The 12986-nt window shown below is 46.9% G+C and overlaps 1 protein-coding gene across 1 annotated transcript; it reads right to left on the bottom strand.

Moving 5' to 3' along the window:
* Positions 1–6414: 6414 nt before the first annotated feature.
* Positions 6415–12644, bottom strand: CSRNP1 (cysteine and serine rich nuclear protein 1). Its single transcript, XM_057398295.1, has 4 exons — positions 12439–12644; positions 9857–10116; positions 9184–9480; positions 6415–8055 (listed from the first exon to the last, which is right to left on the bottom strand). Exons 1-4 carry the CDS (start codon positions 12608–12610, stop codon positions 7072–7074), a joined length of 1713 nt encoding a protein of 570 aa, XP_057254278.1. The 5' UTR covers positions 12611–12644; the 3' UTR covers positions 6415–7071.
* Positions 12645–12986: the final 342 nt, after the last annotated feature.

The raw sequence follows: 12986 nt of genomic DNA, 5'->3' as shown, positions 1-12986 counted from the left end.
CAGCCTATTCCAGTGTCTCACCACCCTCACAGGAAAGAATTTCTTCTTTATATCCAACCTAAACTTCCCCTGTTTAAGTTTTAACACATTACCCCTTTTCCCCCAGCTGTGGATGTGTGTACTAGGCCAGGCATGGAAGCACAGCCAGGCCCCAGGGCCTCCCCACCTCTCTTCCAGGCCTGAGATGGCCATTCAAGTCCTATTTTATATTTTATATGTGTTATTTTATTTTATTTTATTTATTTTATTTTATTTTATTTTGTATTTAATTTTATTTTGTATTTAATTTTATTTTTATTCTGATACGCTGTCTCAGTGAGATACATGGTGCCTCTGGTCCCACAGAGGAGGCACGCATTGCCCAAGAGCAGTTTGGGCCCCTGAGAGGCTGGGAGGAGGCAGCTGCCCAGTAGATGGCAATACTGCCATGCACTCAGCGGCAGATTTAGCGGTATGAAACAAGCTGATGCAAACGTGTGCATTGAGCAGCGCTGAAAACCCCTAATGGTCATGGCTGTGAAACAGAAAACTTAGTTCTCCCTGTTAGATGCTAAAGTAGAGTCCCACTTTAGCCAGAGCTCTGTCAAAACGGGAATTTTACTGTTTAGTGCAGGGAAATCACTGAAGCTGGAAAACTTACGTTTATTCGGTGCATTTAGCATCACCCATTTCCCCAGATGCTGAAGACTCACAGCTCCTCCAGAGATGACCACAGAGAGGCCCTAACATGGTGCAGGAATGAAACTGCCCTTAATTTGATGTGTAATTTGGATTGATTTGGTGGAGAGGACACTTCCTTACAGTGCATTGAGGATTGCTGTGATGTCAAGCATCATTACCCTGAAGAATAAGGAATAAGAGCTGAACTTGGTTTTTCCCCTCATCCCACAGCATTGACAGACTAAAACGCAAATGGGCCACAGGAATATGTCAACTATTGCCAGTTCTGCAGTGCCTTTTTAATGGAAAAGCTGAGCCAATCTCTAGGTCTGAGTCAAAGCCTCAGCACCTGCAAACTTCTGCTCAGTTCCATGGAAAATGGATGTGCATGGGTGGAGAAAATGCCTGTCACAATGACAGAGGTCTTGGATCCAGCAGGGATGCAGAGCACCAACTGGGATACTTTCATTACCTTTGCACAAGGCCTAGGGGCAGCCTTACCCCCCTGCAGTGTCACGCTGCTTGGCCACGCAGTGCAAACCTGCCTTTTTCTTCTGTCAGCCAGACAAGCGATGAGAAAAGGTATTTTGTCCCAACTGCATTCAAAGTGGACAGCCCCTCTCATGCAGGATCTGTCCCTATGGAAATGTCCCCCCCTGCTGCAGAGCCAACACCCCTGCCCTCACCTTGCCCTGGAGCTCCGTGGTTTGTGTGTTCCCTGCAGGAGATAAAGTCCATCCTACTCATCACTTTATAGTCGTTCCTGCCGAGAAAAGTCCTTGGGTGTCGCATTCCCGCGCTGCGCCAGCTCTGCAGGAACCGAGCCTCGTGTCACAGCCTGTCCCGGTCCCCGTCCCTGCCTGCCATGGGTCATCAAATGACTCGTCCCTGCTCCGGAGGCTGCTCCCCCACCCGGAGGGAAATGCTTTCTAGTCTGGGGGCTGCACGCATGGTTCAGCGCATGCAGGCACCCGAAAATGAAACGAAAGCGGGCAATGAGTAATACCAAGCCTCCGGGTGTAGCAAGCAGGGCGAACAGGGTGGCTGTATGGGGGGAGAACAGAAAATGAATGAAAATAAAGGGGCTGATGAAGCCCTAAGCAAGGTGGGGAGTACACAGATGGGTTTAATTGGGGTCAGTGAATCACTGATTCCTGGGGATAGGAAGGAGCACTGCTGCCTGCTGTTGAACAGGGCGTGAGTCCCGGATCTGTGCCACTGGATTGGGGCAGAAAGTCATAGAATCATGTAATCATAGAATCGTTTGGGTTGGGAGGTACCTTAAAGCTCATCCAGTTCCAACCCCCTGCCATGGGCAGGGACATCTTCCACTAGACCAGGTTGCTCAAAGCCACATCCAACCTGGCCCTGTCAGCTCTTCTCAACCCTGCCACAGCCGGGGAACAAAACAAGGGTTGCACCTGGTTTCACCCCTTTTAAGGTGCAGCCCTATGAAATCAGAGGGTCCATGCCTTTAACATGAGCACCTTGCAGAGAGATGGTCCCCAACCAGCCAGGGAAACTTCACCAGGGCTTCTCCTGTCTCTCTTTCCAAAGCAAACATGAACTCCTCTGGCACAAGGAGCCTGTGATCAACTCTGCTGCTTTCACAAGGAGATGCCCATGCCAAAGGCTGTTGATGGGATGCGGCGCTGTCCCTTGGCAGGTGGCACAACCCCTCACCACAATGCCCTTTGCCAGGGTATGGTGTAAAGTCATCACCATAAGCCAAAACCCCACCAGTGCAGCAGCTGTATGCTGCGGGTTCTTCCCCTCCCAATCAGATGAGGGAATTACAGGCATAAACCCCATAAAGGAAACAATACCACAACCAAACACAGCCTTCTGGAAGGGAAAACTGGGGCCAGGCTTCACCAACCAGCCATGGACAGGCCTCTTCGCAGTATTGCTGCTTTTATGGCCCAGCAAATAATTTGTAACAAATAGTTTATTCAATTAATTGAGCCTCTCTGCTCTGGGGCAGATGGCATCTTTTAAAAATGGATTCCCGATGGAAAACCAGACAGCAGCATTTGTGGTCCCATTTCCCTCGCTTTCAGGTCAATGCCAGTGGTTATGACATGCCTGGGCTGCCAGACACAAGCCCATGGAGTAGGTATGCGTTTCCCCATCCAGGTTTGTGGGTTTTATTCAGCCTTTCCTTTGCACCATGGGCTGGCTCACATCCTCACTCCCTTCTTATTTCCCTGCTGTTGCCAGGACGAAGTGTATTTTCTCTGCTTTTTCCCTGGGTTGCGGGATCATGGTGATGCTTCTTTTTGGCTGCATCTTTCCAGGCCCCAGGGGTGCCGTGAGGTGATGAGAAACGGTTTGGAGCCAGCAAGAGAAAGGGGTTTCCAGGCTTTCCGAAGGGTTTCCCAAGATTTCTCCTAAATGTTTCTAGGTGGTGGGGATGCTTCCATGACTGTTGTCTTTTCAGTCGTCCTATAGAGAGGTGCAGCCACCATTCACAAGCCAAACAAGCTCAGGAAACAACACAGCCAGACCCCAGTCCTATGCACTGATTTTTACCTTTTCTAAAGGGAATAAGGAAAAAGTGCATTTTGTCACACAAATGACACTGGTGGAGCAGGAAGTGACTTGAACAGGACAATTGTCACATGCCACTGCAAGCTGATCTGCTGGGGCCATTGCTGTTGAGCAGCCAGGAACACCCTGGGAACTTCAGGAGCTGCTCTCCAGGCCATGGATCTTGCTCTGCCAAGGGATTGCATCATATTTTTGCCCTCAAATTAATAAATTGCCAAAAAGGTCACTTGTAGTCCCAGCCTTGGTGCAAACTGCTCTTGCCAGCCCAGCCTCCCTCCCAGCCAAGATGTGCTCTAACTTAGAAAGGGGCTGGCACTGCACGCTCTTCTGCAATGAAACCTGTCTCTGGGTGAAGGCAGAGGGACTTCAGAGCACCCCTTGTGCATCTCCAGCTGCCCCAAGAGCATCTCTTGTGTGACCTCCCAGGGCTCTGGTAAGTGTTCCCGCTACATTTCAGTGTTGAGGAGACATCGGTGCTGTGCTGGTTAGAGGGACACCTTGGAGGCTACCTGGGAGTGCCCCCCATTTACTTACCCAGCAGCCATGCATGAAGGAGGGCTCTGCAGAGATCAATGGGCTGCCTTGACTCCATGCCTCCTCCGGAGACGGTGTCCCCTTTGCTCTGACCTTAGGATTGATTTCTCATTGACAGGCCCTATGCTGGTGCTCAGCCTTGGAGGCTCCCCACGTGCCTTTCCCCCATGTGAGGGCATGGGGATGCTCTTCCCTGGGCTGCTTCTGGGGGGCTCAGAAAAGAATGGGCATCCCAAAGCTCAGGAGAAGCATCTTGGAGGTCACCAGGCAGCCCTAGTAGGATGCTCCCATCTCAACACTTGGGGTGGGAACCCCAGAGCACCCACCGACTTCAAAAGCGGTTGAAAAAGCAAAAGAACAAACAAAAAAGGGACAACTACAACACAGCATACACACACTCATCATCCACATTTTTGAGCCACAGTGAAGAATAAACAGGGTGAAGATGCTACCGTATTCAAACAAAATTCTTTTATTGAAAGTGTAATGGAAATTTCTTCATATTGCTTTGATGAAATGAGAGACAGCAGCTGTAGACAAATATGCTTTTTTTATAAACAAATGCAAATGAATAAGGTAAAAATAAAGCATTTTTTTTTAACTTGTACCTTTAAGCAACATAATCACAATATATACACAAAGAAAGCTAAAATAAAGCTATGTTGAAACCAAAGCGTTTCAATCAATACATTAGATAATTACAGATTGTGTCAATAAATACCCAGTTTTTAAACTGTTTAACAGGCAACTTTTTACACAGATACCAAGAAGGGAAACAAAATAAAATATTTACAATTCAGTGCCCTGGGGAAAGAAAAAGATTAAAAAAATCTTTTTTTTTTTTTTTTTTTTTAATTCTTTTGGCACCAACACAAATAAAAAGAATAAATTATAGAAAAAAAGAATCCACAAAGGCAGGAGTCTATCCTGGTATTCATTAAAAAAAGTGTGTGTGTGTGTATATATATATATATATAAATATATGTATATTTTATATATATATATATGCAGAGAAACCTAGGAATGTTATAAAATATATTAGTGCCAATAAATACAGAATGGTACCAGACTTTCAACTGTCAGTATTTTTGATGCAGTCTGAAGGATAGAAACTACCACCTAGGAGATAACCGAATGGGATTTTTCAGTCTAAAAAAAGGACAACAACAAAAAATATTAACAATAATAACAATAATTATATATATATATATATATATATATCCAGGAAATCCTCCATCTGCCAGTAGTATTCCTACAGTCACCCTCCTGCCCAGCGGGGAGGTCTCCGGGAGTGATGCTTTGCAGGAGGATGTGGCAGCGAGCACAGGGCGAACACCCGCTCACAGCCACAGCGGGTCAGCTCCACTTCCAAGTTGACTGGCTCAATACCAGAGAAGATGTACAATTAAATAGTAATAATAATGATTAACACCCAAGCAACCCAGCCTTCACCATATTTGTCTGCCAGAAGTTCCCTAAATTGCTGGCAGGAATAGCAGGTACCCAAGAGCATCACCATCCCTGCTGTCAGGGATATAAACACTTCAGACAATGGAAAAATCCTCAAATCCATATTTTGCGGTTTTCCCCGTCTGGGTGTTTCTGCACATGCAGGGCAGCCCACCATCCCACTCCCACAGCAGCAGGGCCAGGACACCAAAGCTGCCACCTCCCTCAGTACCGGTAGTGCCAGGGATCATTCCCATTACAAAAATCTCACATTTTCCAAGATGGGATTTAAAGCTGGTAGGTTTCAAAGCCATTGCTGGTTTTTTAACATACCACTGGTGCAGGCACTTAGTGTCTCACTGACCTACAGATTTTATGTCCAGTTACATCTCATGGCCAAATAGTGTCATGTTCTCAAACTGACTTAAATAACAAGAGGCCAAGAGGGCCTCTAATATTCTTCCTAAATGCAATAATCTCTATAAACCAAAAGCCTTCAAGGTTTTCAAGCTTTCTTTTCAGCTGTTATTCTTTCTTTTCTCTAAAACCGCACTCAAAAGATAAAATAACCCAATAACCTTCATATCCACCTCTTTTACTTGATTTACCTGATTTACCTATAGAAAAAATATATAGTATAAATAGTCTGACCCACTAGATTTTGGAGCTGTGATACCTTTGATGTTGGGGAGCACTCGCTGAGGAGCATGAGCACAGTGTTGCTGTTGTTGGCTTTGCTCTCCCAAAGACCCCCTGGGGCCGCAAACGTCCTTCTAGTTACATCCCCACCCTTGCTAACAGTTCCTCTGCATATTCAGGCACCATAATTGATCAGGAAAGATCTCATGGCCAAATCCTTAAGAGATTAAATAAATTATTAAATAATTTATAAAAAGTGTTTGGGTTGGTTTTGTTTGTTTAGAGCTAGTTCATGTTATTTCTGGAATAGTTGAAGGTTTTGTGTGTTGTGCTCTCCATTACAATATTATGGAGATCAGACACCATCATCACGTCTATTGATAGAAACCAAAGGATGTTGAACAAACATTTGTCCCATCCCTCCCAGCCGCTTGCATTTGACACTTTTGGAAATGTGAGGCGAAGACCAAACAGCTAACATCTTTCAGACTCAGAAAATCCATAGTCATCTATAGGATGGGTGCTGCTGAAGACATTATTGCCCTTCCAGGTCATTGACAAACCACAGTGCTATTCACGTACTACAGGTAGAAAATAAATAAATACAGATATATTATGCAAAAAAAAATATGATTGTACACATAATACATCTGAGGTATTACCAATTTAAATAAGGTTCCATGCTAGTTCAAGCTTCGGTGCCTAGTTAAATTCTGGAATTTGCAATAAATAGATGAAGAATGATTATGTATATAGTGTATGGATCTCTTCTGTAAACCTTGTCCAAGTTAAACGCAAGAGCCTGCTGGGCTAACTCTTACGCAAACCACAAATTTTCACAATAAATACAGCTTCAAAAAGTTGCCTTAAAAAGTTCCTGCAACACTGAAACATTTCTAGAAGGGGCTGTGTGTACGACTGGCAATGTTAGCGAGGAGTATTTCTCTACAGGTCTTTTCATACAAAACACAAGGAAACTCATACGTGAAAGTCTTTTTCCCTCCCTCCCCACCCCATCATGAAAGTTTAGAAATTTTTGCACAAACAGTGAGAGAACTGATTGTAGCTGCAGTATGTCAAAACGTCCACGTTCTACAAAGACCAAAAATAGTTTGTTTGCTTAGAAAGTCCTTTTCTGTTTGATTTTTTTCTCCTTATTTTTGAGTAACACATCATCCTTTTGGGGCAAGTTTGCCCACTTCGGTTTTCCTTCAGGCTGTTCCTTGCTGCTCAAGCATTTCACACTTTCACCGTCTCCATCAGCGATGACTTGATGGCATCCTCCAAAAGTTGATTGTCTGTGAAAGGGGCTGGGGTTTCAGGGACAGATTCGGACAAACCAATAAGGGACTCCAAGAAACAGGAGCCCTGGTCTCCAGCTTGTGGGAAACCTGGAAAATTAGGCAACTGAAACTGTAACGCTGAGAAGTTATCGAGGTTCTCGTACTCCTTCAAGGAGTTGTAAAGGGGTCCCAAATTATAGTCTGAGAAGGACTGGAAGAAATCCAAGGAGTCTGAGGAAAGGCTGAGGTCAGCGTAGCTCCTGGAACAGGGCTCAGCTGGGGATGAGGTGCAGCAGGACAGTCCATCGCACCGTGCATGAGCAGCATCCTCCAGCAGACTGCCACTGTCCTGGTTAGCGTTCTCATCCAGGCACTCGGAGAGGTGGGATAAGTGGCCAGGGACAGGCTTAGGCTCATCACCATGGTCCTCGATGAAGAAATCGGTGGGGTGGAAGCAGCTCAGGTCATCATGACCATGGCCACCCTCTTCCTCGGCATCCGAGTCGTTGAAGTGGAGGATGCGTGCCAAGCCATCGTCATCCACATCCGACTGGGATTTGTCGGAGGGGAGGCTCTCGTAGGGCTCCTCCAGGTCCTCACTGGGGTGGGAGGAGATGGAGGAGTCTGTCATGTCACTGCTGCAGCTGTTCTCCCCCAAGGCCTCCAGGTCAGGGCTGAACTGGAAGGCGGGTGCCAGCGGCACTGCACGCTCCTCCAAAGAGCCCTTCCCTGTTGCACATCCCAACTGTGGGAGCCGTTCCCGAAAGGGGGGCTCGGCCTCTGCCACCTTCTCACTACTCTGCTGCTGCTTCTCCAGCTCCAGCTTCATGATGGTGTGGATGAAGTGGGTCTGCACGCGGGCCTGGTTGAACTCGATCCTGCCCTCAGTGTTGCCACAGCCATCCTTGGTGCAGCCACAGGGGAAGGAGGTGTGATCCATCTGGCACAGGGAGAAGCAGAGGTGGAGGGTTAGGACCAAACCCGGCAGCACAGAGTTGAAACCACCCACAACTCAGCCACCTTGAGGAACCAAGTAACAGCTGAGGGGTTTAAAAGCAGGCTACAAAAACAAAATAAATAAAAAAAGGCACCCTGTTCTTTTGAAGGGTTGTCATAAAAAAGTTGGGTTTCAGTAAAACTGAAGTTAAAAGATTTCGAAAAAACAAAATATAATGCTCCAAAATAAGACATAAAGGGGCAAACGTGAGTTTTTTATATATTGCATCATGGTATTTAATACATGATCCATATCATGCACTTCTGCCACTCGCCGAGATAAGGACAAATTGCCCAACAGGCATCTGCAGCACCTTTATGTCCCTGTTAGCAGCAGCCGCTAGAGGGGGGCTGTGTCCCACTCATGGAGCACCCGGCCCCCTGTGTGCACCCACCTGCCTGTGCACAACCACTCTACACCAGCCCCAGCCTGCAACCACACCACCAAGGGAGCCAGCGGCACCCTGAATACAGGATATGACTCCCCAGGCACAGCTGGGCAGGCACCCATAACAAATAACATGAAAGATATAATAAGCTAATGGAATACAGAGATGGTCTGCACAGCTAGCTACAGGGTGACACTCAGCTGGCACTCCCACGTTTGCCTGCACACGCTGGGAGTTGTGACACACCAAGGGAAATGAAACTAAAAATAAAAGCAGGGGAGGAGGAGAAGTCACAGCCTCGCGTGAGGAGCAAGAAGCTTCCATTTGCAGAGACATTCCCACATGCCAATCTCCAACAGGAGACCAAGCAGGTACAATTGTGGGGACAGAACAGGCGGGTGCATTCACACTGCAGGCTTGGGCACATCTCCATGGCTGCAGCGGCAGCATGGGATGGCTGCATGTGTGATTTGGGAATCAGATGCTTCTGAGTAGCGTCTGCTTTGCAGCCTGGGAGGCATCCAAGAGCTTTTCTTGCCTGCTTTGCTCTGAGTACAGATGGGAACAGATGTATTTCACAGGCTGTCCTAAATGTATCCTGCTTGCTCAAACCCTTCCTGCTACAACATAGATGTCAGCTGGAGCCCCAGGTTTTCCCCCATGCCCAGAGGGGAGGGCAGTACCTGACATTTAATGCCTGCCAAGCTGCAGCTGCAGGTCTCTGGGTCGCAGACCTCCCGGCAGTCGCAGCCACAGTCCTCCCGGGACAGGCGGATGTTGTGCAGCTCCCGCTTCTCCTCCTTGTCGATCTTCTTCACCCCCATGGCTTTCAGCAGTGCACGCCTCTTCTTGGCAGGGTAGGGCTGGAGAAAGAAGCCGTCCTCCAGGTCCACGTTGCTGACATCGATGTCATCATCAGAGATGTCTTCAATAGTGAGCTGGTTGGCCTCCTCTGACTCCTTTGTGCCATTCATGGTTAGCTAAGGGCAAAAAAAATGGGCAAAGCATTAGAGATGTGTTGGGGACAAAGAGCCATCAGCACCCCCAGGTCAGAAGAAACAAGAAAGGAAATATCTGCCCCCCATTCTGGTGGATAACAGGACCAACATCTGTGTCAGAGCCCCCAAAGACTTGACAGACACCTGACACATAGAGTTCAGGGTCTTGTCCATCACTTTTCAAAGGTGGAGAACTGTGCTGAAAATCCCACAGGGGAATCTGTGTTTTTCTGGGACCCAAACAGAGTTAAGAACTAATGCCCCCAGGTCTCAGAGAGGCTCCTAGGAGGAAGACTGGCCATTAACTAATGACATCCACCAGTTCCTCATCAACCCAGCCCCATACTCCTATACTCACTTTCCATTTCAATGCCTCCAACTTCTCCTCTTTTAATTTCTCTTCCAGTTTCACCCGACGAACGTTTTCCTGTTCCTTTGAAAACTCTGCTAGCGTGAACTGCCGGGAGGAGCTGTGTTTGCTCACCATCCCCAGGGTACAGCCCCCGCGACTAGGCACGCTTGTGAACCCCTGGCAGCGTGGGAAGTAAAACACAGTGACCCGGTCAAACTCCACATTGTTCTTCTTTAGCCGCTTGGATTTCTTCAGGATAGATGTGGCTAAAAAGGGGGGAAGAAAGAAACAGCACAAAGTCAGTACTGCCATCCTGCAGGCAGGACAAAAATACTACAAACAGGCTGTAAATACTAGAAACAGGCAGGACGTGCAATTACTCTCTCAACAAAGACATGATGGGACAAGCTTACAACATCGCTTGATAGCTTCTGATGTTTTAGGATCTAATACTTCAAAGGTCAGATAAGGCTGGAGAGGAAACTAAGCCAAATCCTGATGCGCACCGGAGTCACCGATCAGATTCACCCTTCTGCAGATTCACTGCTTCTCCTTACCCGACTTCCTCCAGGAAACATACATTTGCTTATTCTTCACATGCAGCAGAGCATAACAAACAAGTAACAAACTATCCTACATGCCTGTCTTGCTTTAACCCCAAGCACCCTGCCCCACATTTAAGAAGCTCGTGTCTGCCAGGACACTGGCACTCCAGTGCCACATGGCTCCAGCTCTTGTGGCACAGCAGAAAATAGCCAAAATGTCTGTTTTCCTGGTACTTCCTTTCACCATCCACTGGGAGGAACTATGAATCTATATTTTATTCTCAAGAGACTCATTTAATAGCAGCTGCAAAGATGTTAATCTTTATGCAGGTGATCACAGGGTAAACACGGCAATACATGACTCTGGTTTATCTTAAACTGCTGAAACATGCTACACACCATTTAAAGCGGAGCCTCTCCAGAGATACCTGGTTCTGCACATTTGCACATGCAAACGTAGCAGATGAAGCAGGACTAATTAACCAGGGCAGTTTCAGAGTCAATGAGGTTCCACGAATGTAGCTGGCCATGGAAAGCAAACTGAAATGTGGTGGTAGGTTATAGAGCTGCCTTTTCTGCTGCATGAGCATGTCAGGGACAAGAGCAGCTATGCAGAAATTCAGTGGTGCGGTTTCTTGGTCCTGTTCTCTCGTGGTGCATAGATGCCTTGGTTGCATAAAATAAGCCAGAAAGGCTTGGTGACTCCCACAGAGCTGGATTTGAGCCCTCTTTGGGTGGCAGAGTTGCAGGCAGTTCTATGTGGGGAGCTAACCAAAAGGGCTGCTGAAAACCCTAGGGGCTCGGCTGGTTTGGCTGGCCCTGAAGGCTGGGAAAGTGCGAGACCGGACAGTTAGCTGCACCCATGTTTCACAAGTCTCACTTGCCAAACATACAGCATTTCGGTTTCACATAAAAAAAAAACCAAATGTTCACCCAGCTGCATCAGCAGCTTCTGCTGAAGAGCTGGGGGTTTCACACTGCTCCCTGCAGTCACTTTGATGGTATCTTTGCACTGTGTGTTGCATTTTCATAATAACTTTGACTCAATCTTCTAAAACATTAGCTCTTTATCAAAAGGCATGTTAACCACTGCTATCATCTATCAGCTGAGCTGCTGCACTTTGGCATTTGCTTCTCTCTCCCTGCACCCCTCCTCTGAAATTGTTTTCCCATTCCTGACCCTTTTCCAATTGAGCCAGAGAATACAAAAAGTTCATTGTTTTGTCACAAAACCTGGGAAGACAAGCAAGAATGAGACTCTTTATTATTACAAGACTTCTAAAGCCTTTTCAGACCGCTGTGTGTTTGTGTATGTCTGCTAAGTGGACCTTAACTGCTATATACAGTGGGTGTTCAGTATAATTTACTAGGTTGGACTATTTCTTCTCTGTGAAGATGTTCCCCTATTGTATCTTTTGTTTTTCCCTTCACATGGCAGATAAAGAATTTTATGACCTTGCCTTCTGTGTGCTTTCCTAAAAGCTCTCAAAACTGATATTGCTGGGAAAACAAAATAGCATTTATCTGTACTAACAGCGGAGGCAATGTCAAATGTGTCATGTTCTTTGGCAAAGTACCCAACTTAAGTAGGAAACAAGTTCTGAAATGGTAATTGCACCACTGGTTAATCATTTTTTAAAACCAGTGTTCTGGGCCTTTGCTGTCTGTTTGGGTTTTGGCTATGGAATAGCTTAACAGGGGATTAAGGGATGGTGGGACTGGTCCACAGCACTGGCTTGGAGGCCCCTGCATGCCTGTGCACAGCCAAGTCCTTGGGTTTATATTACTGGAAATTTGGACTTCAGCAAAAGCACTGTAAAGAACAATAAATGCTGGGAGGAAGGGCTAAGGAAGACTAGCCTGAGGATGCTGGCCCATTACAAAACCAAGATAAACTGGCATAATGACAGGGAGCTGGCTGCTTCCACTCCTAAAGGTGTGCTCCAACGGGCGTCTCTGCATGGTGATAACCCACCATCCTGCTACATAAAAAAACATACAGGAAAGTCTGGTTGCAGGAAAGTGGCTGATGGAGATACTCACGGGTGAAGCTGGGCGTTAAGGCAGAGCTAGGCTTGGGCTCCCCGCGGGAGCTCTCCTCGTCCGTCTCCCAGCCTGAAGACGCTGAAGACGAGAGGGGGGAGCAGGAGGAGGAGGAGCAGTAGGTACTGTCATCCCCCAGCTCTTCATACTTCCTTTTCAATACCCCACTCATGGTGACGCCGTACTTTTCATATAACTGGAAAACAAAGGAGAAACACAAACTGAAGCAAGGGAAATACTGGCAGTTTCTGGTGATGAGCAGGATGGCTTTAACCCCCAGCAAGGCTTCTCCACCAGGTCTACCTGGCCATGCAGGGGTGATTCCCAAAACGGGCTCCCTAGGAAAACCACACCTTGCTACCCTTGCTGTGCACACCTGCTGAACCTCGCTCCCTTTTTATGATGCTGCAGAAAAAAGATTACCATTGCACACAACAAACTGTCCAGAAACCAATTCAATCAACACAAATGTTATCAAAGAGTAAGTATTACATTGTGCTTACTAATTCTTTTATGTTAAATCCTCACCCAGATCGCTTTCTATGCAG

The sequence above is a fragment of the Pezoporus wallicus genome, unplaced genomic scaffold, assembly GCF_028554395.1.
Source record: "Pezoporus wallicus isolate ANWC-B61680 ecotype Strahan unplaced genomic scaffold, APGP_CSIRO_Pwel_v1 contig_7237, whole genome shotgun sequence".
In the NCBI taxonomy this organism is placed as follows: Eukaryota; Metazoa; Chordata; class Aves; order Psittaciformes; family Psittacidae; genus Pezoporus; species Pezoporus wallicus.
Note: the sequence above shows the minus strand (reverse complement) of the source record. Positions and strands in the feature narration are given on the sequence as shown.